Source organism: Meles meles, chromosome 13, assembly GCF_922984935.1.
Source record: "Meles meles chromosome 13, mMelMel3.1 paternal haplotype, whole genome shotgun sequence".
Lineage (NCBI taxonomy): Eukaryota > Metazoa > Chordata > Mammalia > Carnivora > Mustelidae > Meles > Meles meles.
In genome coordinates, this window is record NC_060078.1 from 76,249,807 (window position 1) to 76,264,561 (window position 14,755).

At 58.3% G+C, this 14,755-nt stretch overlaps 1 protein-coding gene across 4 annotated transcripts in view; it reads left to right on the forward strand.

The window, feature by feature from the left end:
- Positions 1 to 14,755, forward strand: part of GRK5 (G protein-coupled receptor kinase 5) — a 207,053-nt gene that overhangs the window by 183,829 nt on the left and 8,469 nt on the right. For all 4 annotated transcript variants that reach the window (XM_046027594.1, XM_046027595.1, XM_046027597.1 and 1 more), the window contains 6 exons: positions 2,089 to 2,152; positions 3,089 to 3,229; positions 5,470 to 5,660; positions 8,060 to 8,097; positions 9,880 to 9,969; positions 11,441 to 11,649. In XM_046027594.1, the coding sequence (XP_045883550.1) occupies positions 2,089 to 2,152; positions 3,089 to 3,229; positions 5,470 to 5,660; positions 8,060 to 8,097; positions 9,880 to 9,969; positions 11,441 to 11,649 (733 nt within the window). The remainder of the gene's footprint in view (positions 1 to 2,088; positions 2,153 to 3,088; positions 3,230 to 5,469; positions 5,661 to 8,059; positions 8,098 to 9,879; positions 9,970 to 11,440; positions 11,650 to 14,755) is intronic.

Sequence of the window (14,755 nt, forward strand, 5' to 3'; positions counted from 1 at the left end):
CATGTGGTTTCGAGGGCGGCTGTAGAGACGCTGCCCAGGGCCGCACGGCCCATGCAGCCACATGGAGGCTTTGCTGTCGTGGGCCGTTCATGGGCAGGAGGACACGGAGCCGTGGAGAGTCCCCTGGGGGGCAGCCCTGTGCTCCCAGCGGGGACGTAATCTGTGTGTCGAAACCCCCCCGCTCCAAAGAAACAGAAGAGAGAGTGAGTCAGGGCTCATGAGCTCCAGACAGGCCTGCCAGAGAGAGCCACCGGGCGGCGGGGGGTTCGGGGCTGTCCTGTGAGAGGTGTGGCGTGAGGACCTTTGGGACCCAATGGCAAGAAGGGTTGCAACGGAGGGTTCATTCAGGAGCTGCTCGGTGACCAGAGGCTCACCAGTCTTTCTCAAGCTGACCCACTTATGTGGGGCAGCTCAGGCGTACTCCAGCGTGTGCCCTGGTCCAGCCCCCGCGGTGGGGTTGGGGGACGCTCAGAAGTAGTCCTGGAGGTCCAAAAGCTAAGTTTGATCTCCTAAAAGAGGATTGTTCTTTATCGGTTCATGGTCCAAGGATGCTTGGGTTGTTTCCATCTCTTAGCCCTGGTGAGTAATGCTGCAGTGAGCGTGGGAGAGAAAACGTAGTAGATACGTACGCAGAATATTATTGAGCCTGAAAAATGAAGGAAATCCCGCCATTTATGATAACGTTAAGGAACCTGGAGGACGTTCTGCTAAGTGACATAAGCCAGACACAGATCCTGCATGATCTCACTTAGATGTGGAATCTCAGATAAGGTCCCAGTCCTAGGAGCAGAGAGTGGCTGGTGACTGCCAGGGGCCGGGGGTGGGGGGTGGAGGTCATGGGAGATGGAGGTCGAGGGATGCAAGGTTTCAGTTCTGGGAGACGGATAAGCTCTGGAGAGCTGACGCACAGTAACGTGACTCTAGTTCATGGTCCTGTACCTCGAAGTTGGCTAAGACGGGAGATTTTAAGTGTTCTTACCAATGAGAGGGGAAGAGGGAACATGGTAGCTATGGGAGGTGACAGCTTGATTGTGGTGATTCTTTCACAGTGTGTCCCTGTATCAAAGCATCAGTTGGGTACCATTTGTCAGTTATACCTCAGAAAAGCTGGGTTGGGGGCAGCTATTTTCAGCCAAACAGGCCAGTGCTGACCAAGCCCAGGCTGTCTGCACCCTGGAGTTCTTCGAGGTGATTTTAGATGACCGTTTGTTTACTCCGTGAGGTCCCACCCTTGCCTCAGGATCAGAGGGTCTGTCTGATTAGACATAAATGGCTTTAGCTAATTAAAAGGGGGGCCAGTAGGGCACCTGGGTGGCTCTGTGGGTTAAGCCTCTGCCTTCGGCTCAGGTTATGATATCAGGGTCCTGGGATCGAGTCCCACATCGTGCTCTCTGCTCAGCAGGGAGCCTGCTTCCTCCTCTCTCTCTCTGTCTGCCTCTCTGCTTACTTGTGATCTCTCTCTGTCAAATAAATAAATAAAATCTTAAAAAAAAATGGGGCCCAGGAGATACAAAGCAATGATTACTTCGTAAATAGCGCTTTGGGCAGACAGGAGCTTCTAGTGTTGCAGAGCTGTGGGGGAATTGTGATGAAGGGGCCCTTGGTGGCAGGAGGGCTGGAGACCTGCAGTTAAGGTGACCAGCACCCTTTCCCCCTGGGGCCAAGAAGTGGGCAGGTGGACCAGATGTGCAGGTGTGGGGAGGACTATTGTGTCCTCCCTGGGACACCAAACTGTGCGGTTCCTGGCCCCCTCCCTTCTCCCTGCAGAGAGCACAGCTGCTTTCTGAGCTTAGCCACCGCATTTTCATTTGGAGAGAGGGGGAGCCACAAGGAAAGTGTGTGAAGCAGCCCCTTCACTCCTCTGCTCTGCCCTCCAAGCAAGCGAGCGAGCGAGGATCGCTTGGGTCCCAAGCCGCAGGGGGCCGAGGGCGGGTGGCCTGGGATTTGAACACCCAGCCCCGGAACAAGCCCTTGAGGGACCCGTCTGCGGCGATGATTCGGAGGACACGCAGTGCGGCGGTCGTCTGTTCTCGTGGATTCTGCATCTCAACACCATGAGACCAGTGTTGGATTCTTGCTTTTTTCCAGGCAACCGGTAACCAAAAACACCTTCAGGCAGTACCGAGTACTAGGAAAAGGGGGCTTTGGGGAGGTGAGTGAACATCCGTGTCTTCAGTGGGAAGTTCCCCTACTCCTGTCCCGTTTCTGTCCCTTCTGGATGGGCTTAAGGTGTCCTGCGCCCCCTGGCGGGGAGGGAAGGTGAGGCGTGGGCCGGGGAACAGAAGGTGCTGCAGAGGTGGGAAAGGCGGCTGGCCGCAGGGCCGGTGGGATGGAAGTGCGCTTGGAGCCAGCCTCAGGGTTGGCGTCTGGAGGGAGAAGCAGGCGTTCTTGGCTGTCTTTGGACGGAGGAGTGCGGGCATGAGGGGCCCGAGAATCTTGGCCCCACGCTGCCAGTAATATGTGCTGTTGCATCTGATCTTCCCAGTCTGTGAGGCAAGCCTTGGTATGCCCGTTTTAGAGATGAGGGAAGCTGAGGGTCAGAATGGTTGATGACCCAGCCAAGGTCACACAACCAAAAAAGGGGTGGAACCAAGAAGACAAGAACCCAAATGGCGTGGCTCCTCTTCCGCTGAATTATAAAGTCAGGGTTGTTAGGGGTCTCACACCCAAATAAGCCTCCCTTCCCAGCAGCTGGTGCTGTGAAGTCCCCAGTTAGCAGTGGCCACATCTGGTTGGAAGCTTGGGACAGAGGAGCTCTAGTTACCTCTGAGAGAGGGACAGCACTTTAGGCTTTGGCCGGCTATGTAAACACCGGCATAAATGTTTGGTTGTGCACCTTGAAAAGCTTGGATTCCCCAAAGGCTAGAGGGAGGGAACCAAGGGGCACTGAAGCCAGCGCTTGAGGGCAGGGCCCGGTGCAGCAGTGGGCCCCAGGCCAGGCATCCTTGGGTCCGGTGACTGGGAGCACGCTCAGGCCAGGCTTCTGGCACATCAGTTCCCAGCCCTACCAACCCAGCGTCCTGGCCTAGAGGAGCCTGGGGTCGGCCTTCACCTGTCCCATACCCTTGGCTTCTCTCTTGCACCTCAGGTCTGTGCCTGCCAGGTTCGGGCCACGGGGAAAATGTACGCCTGCAAGCGCTTGGAGAAGAAGAGGATCAAGAAAAGGAAGGGGGAGTCCATGGCACTCAACGAGAAGCAGATCCTGGAGAAGGTCAACAGCCGCTTTGTGGTGAGTGTCCAGGGCCCAGCGCCAGGGCCCCCTTCTAGTGACCAGGGCTTCCATCCCTTGGGAAAGGGGGTCCTCCAGAGTGACAGGTCCCCAGCCCACAGGGAAATGGACCGCGGTGAGAGGATGAAGCAGCAGAAAGGCGGCCAGGCCTTCCCTCCATCACAAGGCTCCCCATGGCCCACCGTGGCTGACTTGCTCCAGTCACTCAGACTGGCCTGGCTCTTCTCTGTGTGTGGGACCAAGGCCTCTGTTCTCCAGAACCACCTTGTAAACTCCTCAGTGGAAAAAGCAGCCCGCCCTGGGCCCAGCCAAGGAGCTGTGTTCCCACAGACCCCCGTAGGCTGGTTTCACCGTGGGGGAGACCTGAGTGTCCATATCCTGGAGGGTGCCATCTTGTTTGTGTTCATTTTGTCACCATGTCTCGGCCGGGCTCTGCTGCGGTAACACACCACCCCCAACCCCAAGTAGCTGGACACGAGAGAGACCACTGTCACGCACACAGAGACCAGCCACATCTAGCCATCCTTCTCTACCTTACAGCTGCCCCACCTAGAGTCTTACAAGTGTGCTGGCGGGTTTGTCCGGGGACCCGCGCTGCCTCGGCCGCTGGGATGTTCCTCACACCGCCCACAGCCCGTGGGCCAGAACTAGTCAGCGCCAGGCCCGGCCAGCTGCAGGGAAACGTGGAGGAGCACGTGGGTGTTTGGTCGCCTCTCAATCCCTCTGCCACGTGTCACTATGAGAAAACATGCGCAGGGTGAAACTCCCGCAGCACAGAGAGGTCTGAGACACAAAAGCCTCCCTCTTCGGGTAACCATCCGAGCATGGGGGACTCAAGAAGAGGCTTCCTGATGTTTTTAGCCGGTGGAGTCCTACCAGACGCCTTAAGCGTCAGTGCTCTCCCCTTGAATCGAGGTCCTTTGCTGTGGCCAGACCTACAGCTGTAGCTCTGTTTTTGATGCTGTGCACCCCCCTCCCTACCGTGCAGCACGGAGATAGCCCGTCATCTGCGCAACCGGTCCCCACGGGTCCCCCGCGCGCAGGTCACTTCTGGTGTTTGAGCCACTGCAAATAAGGCTGCCGTGTCCACCCTTGAACATCCCTCTGGTGCGCGTCCAGGAGCACGTCCGTAGGATGGGGTCCTGGTGGAGGAACTGTGGCGTCAGAGGCCGTGTGCATTTCCCATTCGGTAGCAGTTCCCGAGGGGCTCTCTGTCGGTGTGTCGGTGTGGTGCTGGTCCCACGCCCACCAGCTGTGTGAGAGCGGGAGGGGCTGGCGGCCTGATGCTTTTGTCAGTGGACGGGGCCCAGTCGACCACCTCGACTGGGCCCCGTCCACTGCCCCCAGCAGGGAGTTCGCCCAGCGCCCGCCAGGAGCCCCTCCTTGGTCTCTGTGGGCAGGTGTGGGAGGGCGGGCCGGCCTGGCAGCTGGCACTGAGCACCGTCCCCAGAATCCTCCTGCTCAGCTCCCATTCTGTCCTTTCCTCAGAAACAACTGCCATTGTTCTTGGCCTTTGCCTCCAAGTTTTATGGCCCCGCTTGTGCCCAGCCTGGTCCATGGTGGCCAGATTTCATGTGGACTGGCTCCCTATGTGGAGAAGGACAAGTACCATCAGCGGACTTGACCTCAGACCCAGCCCTGCTGCATCTCCCACATCCCCACGGCCCCCCCCCCCCCCCCCCCGTGCATCCTTGGGCAGCTGGTGTCCACCAGCAGGGAACTAAGTCCTCCCTGTTAATGGTCCCTTTGACCAGATGCGTCCTGCATGCAAGCGGAGGCAGGCTTTGCCAAACTGTGTTCCCCTTCACAGAGTCCCTCTGGCCACCTCTCCAGCCCACTCCCAGCATCCCTGTGGCAATGAGACCCCGGCCCAAAAGGCATCTGGGCCCTGCTTTTCTTGGCTGGCCAACAAGGCAACCTACGGTCTTCACCGAATGAAGCACACAGACCCCATCCCGTCAGGCTTTCTAAAAGGGCAGAGTACCAGCCTGCCCTCCCCACTTTGCCTCCTCACTTGGAACCACAGTATCCGGAGGTGTGTCCCGCTTTAGGCAAGAGCGGCAGTGGGCAGGGGCGCCATGAGGCGGGCGGGGTGCCGGGCAGTGGCACGGAGCTGCTGAGGACCCCGCTCCCATCCTCCCCGCCCACCCCCCGCCCTGGCTTCACAGACCCTGAGGAGGATGAGCGGAAGTGGGCGGCAGTCGCTGGGACCTCACCCTCGTGCTGCCTTGTGCTCCCAGGTGAACCTGGCCTATGCCTACGAGACCAAGGACGCACTGTGCTTGGTTCTGACCATCATGAATGGGGGTGACCTCAAGTTCCACATCTACAACATGGGTAACCCTGGCTTCGAGGAGGAGCGAGCCTTGTTTTACGCAGCAGAGATCCTCTGTGGCTTGGAAGACCTCCACCGGGAGAACACTGTGTACAGGTGAGCCAGCTCCCTGTCCGATCCTGCCACGGAGACTCACCCCATCCTCGGCAGGCGGGCACCCCACCCTGGGACTCAGGGCCTGGCCATTGCCATAGAGACTCACACCCTGGACTGCTTGGGGGCCAAGTGTAGGAGGCGATGTTCCCTCAGAATTGGTAAGGACGGGCCAAACCCCGCGTCCCTTCCAGCCCAGCATGCGGGAAGCTCGGTGAGCCGGCCCCAGAAAGACCTTGGTAGGATCAGCACCACGGGCAGGCAGCAGAACAGACGTCGGTCCCACTCCGTCCCGCTGGATGGGTTCCACGAGCAGTGGTCTTCAGCCTTTTCTCACTGCCCGTCTCCAGGAAATTTGAAAATTTGTGTGCCCTTATACATTACGGAAACATCTGAAATCGTTTATCGTCTGTTAAAAATCGGGGCTAATATTTTGAAACTGAACAGATCCATCACACTTTTAAAGGTATTCGGTAGAATCTGATCTCTGTGGCAAAGTGATTTCCACCATTATGCATGTTAAAAATGCGTGAAAATTCTTCAAAGGCGAGGGATTCTCTATCGTCCTTTTTTTCATCCTCACAGAATGTTATTATAATGTTATTTTCCCCCTAAAAGTCTGTCATTGATCAGCATGCAGCCCTACTATATGGAGATAGATAAGATTTTTTTTTTTTTAATTTCCTTTGACCACAGGCTGTAAGTGTTAAAATAACGTCCACTGAGTCGCCGTTGTAATGATTATTAGCAGAACCCTTTTCTAATTGGAATCCCGGGGGGTTTCACACGTGGAGCAGGGCACCACGGTCACAGGGCGGGGAGGACCCTGCTTTTCTTCTCTCACTTGGAGTCTGTGCCACGGAGAAAGGGCAAGTGGCAGGGGAGATCCCAGAGAACGCCAGGACAGGGCTTTCTTGTCTTGAGGATCTAGAAAGGCAGAGAATTCTTGAATTTTCTTCTTCTGGTATTCTTAAAAATGGTAGCACACAGGAGCCCTCTGGTTGGTTCCCGCAGACCCAGCGGGCACGCACACCCCAACGTGAAGACCTTTGCTACAGAGCTCTTGGCAAGGATGATCTTGGGAAGTCCAAGACAGTTTTGAAAACAAGAAGGAATGGTCTTGATGACTGGCTCTCCCACCCCCCCGCCCCGCACCACCCCCACCATCTCTCCATTTAGGCTCTTGTTCTGTTTTCATTCAAGTGAGAAGAGAAAAAATTCCCTATGGGTTGAAAAAAGAACTCCCCACTTGATTGCTTTTCACTGAAAACAAAAAGGTAGGCAGGCCTCCAAGTTCTAGTCCTTCTTCTCGGGAAGGAGAGAACCACAGCGCCTCCCTGGCCTCCACTGCCTGTCCTGGGCTCTCCGCAGCTTTGGGCTCTGGCCCATGCCTGCTAGCCAGCTAGCTATCTTGCTAGCCAGCAAGCTGCTGGCTTGCCGAGGTGATGGCTCTTGCCCTTGTCGGAATTGTTAACACATCAGCAGAATGCCAATTAAATAACAGTGCCAAAGTATTTTGTAATAAATAACCATGTACAAACCCATTATCACCTAGTGAGGCTGCCCCCCTGGATTTGAACACAGTAACCATTCCCCACGAGGACAGCTGCCATCAGTTAAATAAGCAAAGCCTGTTGGTTGAGAATTGCATCCTCAATCCAGATGCTAACGGCTTAACTGAGTCGCACACGCTGTCCCACTGGCTGTTCTTTTACCCACAGAGAGGACCTGCTGCTAGTAAAAGCAGAGGTTTCTGCTGCCTCCCAGCCTCCGTGGAGGAGGGGCGCACAATCTTATGAACAGTGATGATGTCATCAAAGAGAAGAGACAGGAGGGACAGAAGGATAGGGGCGCGCCTACAGCTGTGCTTTGGCGCTGCGCTTTCTCCCAGGCTTGTGTCACTGCTGGACTGGGAGATGTGCCAGGCTCCAGGTGTCTCCTTCCCAAAGGGGGGGTCCCTCCCGGACAATTCTCTGCCCCAGATCTGCAGCTGGTACTGTGTTCCCAGTAACTTCTCTTCGCTAATTCCCAGGCTCCGCTCTGCCTTCATCCCAGGGCATCCTGAAACCTTCAGGTGATCCCAGCCCTGGAGGGGTCTCTCACCACGCCAGCCAGAACCACACTCCAACCTGGGGCCATCAGTGTGCGGATGGGGGCCAGGGCAGGCCTTTGCCTGACCCCTTCCCAGTCATCGCCAGGGTCGAGAAGATGCCTGGCAACAGCGGCATTTGCTCTAGATAGCGGGAGGAGGGAAATTAGTCCAAGATTGTCTGGATCCAGAGAGAGACCAGACAGCATGAGCCAAGAGGTAGGAAGGAGACACGGAAAGAGGTCAACCCAGATGGCCATGCCCTGATGCTCAGAATGCCCACACTCACAAGCTTGCCATCTTTCCCTTTCAGAGATTTGAAACCCGAAAATATCCTGCTCGATGATTATGGTAAGTTGGGGAGCAACTTGGGAGACCCCGCTCCTGCTCTGTAGTCAAGATAAGCGTCACAACCCAAAGGGAACAGCGGGCCTTCCGGCAGAGCCTCTTGGAGGCACAGCCCTGGGACTGTGGGAGGGCAGTGAGCAAGTAGGGGGAGTAGGAAGTACCCACCCCTTTCCCCCACTCCTGGGTACGTGAGGAAGGCAGTGGACATGGAAAAAGCTCCTCCTTGATGAAGAAGTAGCGTGGCTTGGCCAAAAGAGAGGAGGAGAGAGACAGGGACAAAGAGAGCACTGATTGAGGGGTCTGGAATTTCAGAGATCCTGGGCAAGTACTCAACTCTCACACGACTTCCCTGCACCCTGTCTTCCTCGCCTGTGAAATGGAAACAGTGGGCCCCGCTCTGCCCACTTCAGAGGGCGGGGGCGGTGGTGAGGCTCCAGGATCACTTGACGGGAAACTTTCACCAGCTACAGCCCGCTCTAGACATATTCAGTATTATTCGCGCATGACCATTGCTTTTTGCTTGTGTGTGTGTGTGTGTGTGTGCGTGTGTCTGTGTGTGTGTGCACGCACACATACATGTACACACCCACTGGTAACCAGAGCAGCTACAGTAACCCCTCACAGCTGTTCAACCTTGCCCAGCAGGGAAATGGTGTTCACACCTGTTACCTGACTAGATCCTCCCCTATCTGCAGAGGGGGCAGGGCCAGCATCCCTGGGCCCCTTCGACAGATGACAAGATTAAAGCTTAGGGGAGCCAACCGGCCAAGGTCACCCAGCAGTATCAGTAGGGACCTGAGACCAGAAACCAGGGCCTCCCCCCGTAGCATGCCCCAGATACCAGGCAGCCCCAGGCAGAGGGGAGGGAGGAAGGGAGGCAGGTCATTGGTGACCTGGAGGGAGGTTTGAGTGTGGTGCTACCATGCGGAGGAGTGGGCAGAGGGTCCCGGGCCCGCCTTGGATGAGCCCAGTGCACACTGGGGTTCTTGTTCCCTGCTGGTCTCGGAACCGTGCCCACCCCTGGTCTGCAGCCCAATGGCTGGAACCTGTGTGTTCTCTTCTCCCCCCGCCACCTTCTGGCGGGGGCACCTGAGCCAGGGAATCCACACAGCTCTGGCCTGGTGGGGAGGGTCCTTGATGTTCAGTCTTGCTGGGGTCCAGTCTATGGGGCCCTGGCAGGCATAGACAAGGAAGAGGGGGCAGATGTGGCCATGACCCGGCCTGGGTGGGTCGCTGAACAAGACGACAGCAAGACAGAGCTCTGTCTCAGCACTGTGTCATCTCAGCCTTTTGGAGGTCAGTCCCTGACTCAGTACCATCTCTCAGTCTTCCCAAGGCCTGGACGACTTCACTCTGTTTCTCCAAAGATCAACAAGACAGGACAGGGAGGTCCTTCCCAAATTGCTTTATAATTTTTCCTCTTAGGCAAATCGTAAAATTTCAGGAAAATCTCCCATTTTCCCCATGAAGCAATCCCAGAATCAGGCCAAGGCGTATTAAACTTGGTGATCCCAGCTTTCCCAAAAGCCCACGAGGGCATTTTATGAGGTAGTTGGCCATTGTCCAGCCAAGTCCGGGCATCCTTTCCTAGTTTGTGTTTTCTTCCTGAAAAGTAGTGACTGACCCACGTGCTCGGACGCCTGGACTCTCCCAGGGGCCTGCGGTCACCCCGAGAGGCCGTTGATGATGCCCTCCTTGTAGACAGACAAAAACTCAAGAGTCCGTGAGCCTTGCCCAGGGGCACACGCACCCCAGGGACCTGCTGATGCCGCTCTCCTCACTCAGGCCACATTCGGATCTCGGACCTGGGTCTGGCTGTGAAGATCCCTGAGGGAGACCTGATCCGCGGCCGGGTGGGCACCGTCGGCTACATGGGTGAGTGTGGGTGCGGCCCCTCCCCGAGCCCACCTCTTGGGCCGCCAGCCTCTTGGTGCAACTCTGAGCCGCAGTAGAGGCACAGTGGGCGGTGGGAGGTCTTAGCCAGGGTCGGGGCGTGTTGGGGCCGAGGGTCCAGCCTCCCCGAACTGAGCTCTCTGAACCCCTCACCCAGCCCCGCCTGCACCTCAAAGCCAAGCCACTCTCCACGTCAGAGGTCAGTGCTGGCATACTGCGCTGCTCGGGGGAGGCTGATCTCAAGGTGGGGGGCTGGTGAGCTGGCAGGCAGCCTCTCAGAGAGGCCCTGAGAGGAAGGGAGTCTCTCAGAAACACCCAGAAAGGAGTGCACCACCTGCCATGCCACGAAGCAAGATGCTGAGTAGAGACCAGCCTTGGGCTCCCTGCCCTGCCCCCAACCCCTCACCTCGCACACTTACTCCCGGACCATCGTCCTGAGAGATGCAGGAAGAGACCCGGAGCTCCCTCTGGTCCTCTGGAAGCCCCCCTCCCAGTGAAGGACATCCCTGGGCTGCCTCCTGCGCGTGGTGTCTCACACACATACGCCCACTCACCCCAGAATGTGGGACTCCAGAAAGTGCTGGGAGCCGGGGATGTCGTCCCCTGCCAGGCTCGTGCAGCTGGTTCTGGATATTGTCTCTGCTGCCGGAAGATGCCTTTCAAATTGCGTGTCATCTGGGAGCCTGTGGGGGGTGTCCCTCCATCTACGCAGCTGTGTGCACCCCCATGCCGCGGCTGATGGATGGGTGGATGGTTGGACGGGTGACACAGCGACCGGTCTGCACGTGTTTGTGGACACCAAGGCTGTCGCCTTTCGCACGGGGCATTGCCTGCAGCCAGCTGCAGGGCCTCTGGTGTACGCTCACGGGCTCACGGCGTTTGCCTCTCGATGTCTGTGAGCTGTCTGATGACTTATCTTTTGCACACTTGGGTGGTTAATCTAGAATCTTTTCATCAAAGTAGTAGAGAAGCCATAGCGAGAGGTGGTTTTAATTCCGGATAAACTTAAAATCATCTTTACTTTGGGTGGACACACCTTTGTTTCTAGAAATAAATATGGCCGTGGCCCCTACTCCGTGTCAGGTGTCACACCCCTTGCTGGGACACAGCAGTGAATGAGGCAGCTCGGACTCTAGTGGGAGGAACATTTCCGTCTGCTGTGGTCAGGCTCCTAAAGCCACAGTCTGAGCCTTTCAGGAGCACTGAGGAGAGCAGTCAGGGCAGGCTCCCTGGGGGAGGTGGTGTTTATGGCGGTTGGCGAGTAGGAGTCAGCAGGGGCAAGCGAGTCTCTGCCATGAAGCTTCAGGCCTTCTGTGAGCAGCACCATCGCTGCTGGGTGCAGGACGGCCTGAGGCTCCGTCGGTGTGACTGGCAGCCCTGGCCGCTCGTGCCCCAGCTCTGTCCTGCCACCCGCTGTCTCTTACCCCTCCTGGCTCCGCTCCCCTGCCCGCAGCTCCGGAGGTCCTGAACAACCAGAGATATGGCCTGAGCCCCGACTACTGGGGTCTGGGCTGCCTCATCTACGAGATGATCGAGGGCCAGTCACCATTCCGGGGCCGCAAAGAGAAGGTGAAGCGGGAGGAAGTGGACCGCCGGGTCCTGGAGACAGAGGAGGTGTACTCCCAAAAGTTCTCGGAGGAGGCCAAGTCCATCTGCAAAATGGTGAGCTCCTGGTGAGCCGGTCGCTCCCCCTGGGCCGGGTGTCTAGTAGCCTCTCCCCTCCTGCCCCAGCCGAGAGCAGCAAGCAGGGCTGAAGCAGGCAGGGTCAGGACACACTAGGGCACAAGTCGGGAAGCCCCCAGGCCAGAGGAGCGAGTAGTCCTCGTTGTGGACCGAGGTTGTCGCAGGGAGATTCCATGACCAGGGAAGGGGACTGAGGGGAACTGCATAAGACGCCCTCCATCCAGCTTAGTTGGGGGAAATCATTGTGGAGGAGAAAGGAGGTGATCGCAGCCAGTTCCCCAAGACACAAAGGTATCTTGGGGTACCCCTTACCCTTGACCCCCTGCAGCCTCAAACTCTGGACCCCTGGGCGCTGGCTAAGGCCAGCAGGTGCGGCACAGGTGGTGAGGTGGTGGGGTTTGCAGCTGTTGACCGTCTTACGGCAGAGTTTTCCCTCCACTACCTGGAACGCTGGTCACACTGGCTTAGGTCCCACGAGACAGGAATCTATGGGTGGTGGAATTGGATCGTCCACAGGGAGGGCGCAGGTGTGGAGTGATGTTCAGACAGGCTGGGCAGTCAGGGCCAGATAGCAGGGCCCGGGATGCTGGTTAGAGGAAGCAGGAGCCGTCCTGATAGGAGCCGTCAGAAGTGAAGCTGGCAGTGAGCCCACCCCTGGCCTGCTGCCCTTCCCTTCAGTCTGGGTGGGCCCACCCCTGGCCAGAGGCTTTGGGGGGGTGGTGGCCCAATTCCATTCTCCTCTGGCTCTCAGGTTCCCAGGTTCCGCCTGTGTCCGCTTGGGGTCCTCCTCCCTCTGATGCTGGGCCCGGTGTGCTGTACCCCCACTGCAGGCCACTGCCCCCCAGTGCCAGCCACGTGGGGACAGGAGGGCCTGAGCTCCGGGGACCCATGAACCCATGGACTTCCTCTCCCTGGGGCACTGCTGTCCCTGGAACAGCAGGCGAGTAGGGCTGAGGCTGGAGGCTGCCGTCCCTGCCTCCTCTCTGACCCGTGCACATAAACCACAACGCCGGAGTATAGAGAAGAACAGGTCTGAGCAGCTGATTAATGCAGCAAAGCTTCTGCTTCCAGAAAGGCCAAGGCTGCCCTGTTAGTGGCCCAGGAACCCTGTGCCGTAGCTCCCCGCCCTGAGGAGGGGCGTCTCCTGGAGCCGTCTACCCGCTGCTTGACCACTTCCTCCTACTGGCTTCGATGTCAGAGCTGCGGGAAGAAGGCTTTGGGGCAAGAGCTCCCGTTTGACCACTTCCAAAGGAGAGGAGCCTAGATCGGCCATTAGGTGTGGGGGAGACCTAAGGAGGGATGGCGCGTGTGCGTGCAGACACCCACCCAAACCACAGGGCCGGGGGCTGGCCCGCAGCCGGGCACCCGCCTGCACACGCAGGGCTCCCAGAAATCCAGGGAGTCACAGCAGCCGGAGTCAGGGAGGGGGAGAGGAGGAGTGAGGCAGAAGTCACGTAGATGGAATTTCGGGGTCCTAAGCGTGTTTGAAAACTGGAGTTGGGGGCTGCCAATAATACTTGGTTATGGAGGCAAGGTGTCTATCCAGTGGGACCAAACTGGGAGAAGGGGGGATGAGGGAAGTCGTCAGCCATGGTCAGAGCATCACCAAATGTCCCAAGTCAGGGTTGGGGACTCGAGAAGCAGAGCAGCGCCAGCAGGACATGGGACATGCAGAGAGGACAGAGAGGTGGAGAGGGCCCCCTCCCTGCCCGCTGTCATGGTCCTTGGTGCCCAGCTTTGGGGCTCCAGGACCAGGAGCACTGCTGGCCCTCTGCTGCCCCCTCGTGGCCACCAAGGGAAAGGTGGAGAGCTGAGCCTGAGGTTCTGGACCGGCCTTGGCCCATGGGTGTCAAGTGTCACACCAGTGTCCCCTCATCTTTCTCCGCTGGAAGAACAGACAAGGGCCCCTGGCCTTGCTTCCTCTTATTACAAATGCCCATCAGGTCTTAGGATTCTAGCCTTGGGGCTTCCGGCACCCCTCGCCACAGCCTGTCTGGCAGCTGGGGTGGCCCTGTTCCTCCAGGAGGCGCCAGCTTAGGACTGGCCCTGACCCTGAGGAGCCCAGTAGAGCTGATTCCTGGAGCCTTTGTGGAAAGGAAGAAACCCTGGCAAAGAGAGGCTGAGGCCCCGAGCCACCAGTCTCTGGGCAGAACCGGCCTGGGGGGTCGCTGGACCACAGCTGACTGCGGCTCTCGGGGCTCCAGCCTTTCTAGGCTGTGACCTAGCGCTTGCCCTCGTGCCGCCTTTGATTCCTTTGTTCGAAGGGGAATGGGGGGCCGGGGAATGGTTCCTGCCAGCCTCCCCCTCTGGACCACGAGCCCCAGGAGGCCCACCTGCCCACTGGCTGTCCACCGCAGCCCAGCCCGCACGGCTGGCAGCAAATGCGTGTGGAAGGCAAGCACACAGAGGGTGCCAGGGTCCTGGAGGAGGAGAGGGCTGGACCCTCTCTGGGGTGCAGGCCGTCTGCCTTGATTTCAGGCTCAAAGCAAGCAGGGGTTCCAACAGCATACCAGGCGCCGTGCTCAGTGGGGCAGGGAAGAGAGAAGCGTAGGTGGGGTCACCTGACCCCTGGATGCCTAATGGTCAGCTGATGGCCCTCCGGCATCACAGCCGGCCCCCTCTTACCCCTTTCCCGGCACCTCCAGCACCCCCTCACTCCTGCCAGCCTCCCGGCCTCATTCACACCTTTAGGCCTGGGGCCTGGCTGCTTGCTTCTGCAGCCTCCTCCTCTCCTAGGAACCTTCCCACCCCTTGGTTCTGACGAGGACACTCTTCCACCCTGAGCATCCGTCGCTCCCCACTACCTGCGGGTCAAAATCCTCCTGACCTGGCCTTCAGGACCCTCCAGCAGTCTCCCTAGCCCATCCCCTTCACCCTGAGCCGTCCTCACGTCCTCATCCTTCACCCAGACTCCCAAGCCTGCCCTGCCCTTGCTAGCGCAGACCCTCCCCCGATGCCTTCCCCACCTCCCCACTCTGGGAAGCCCCACTCAAACGCCCTTTCCCTGGGAAGCCTCCAGCTTCCTCCAAGCTGGCCACCTGGTTGTGTTCCCCTGCCGCCGTGGTGTCGCCCCTGTATTGTCCTG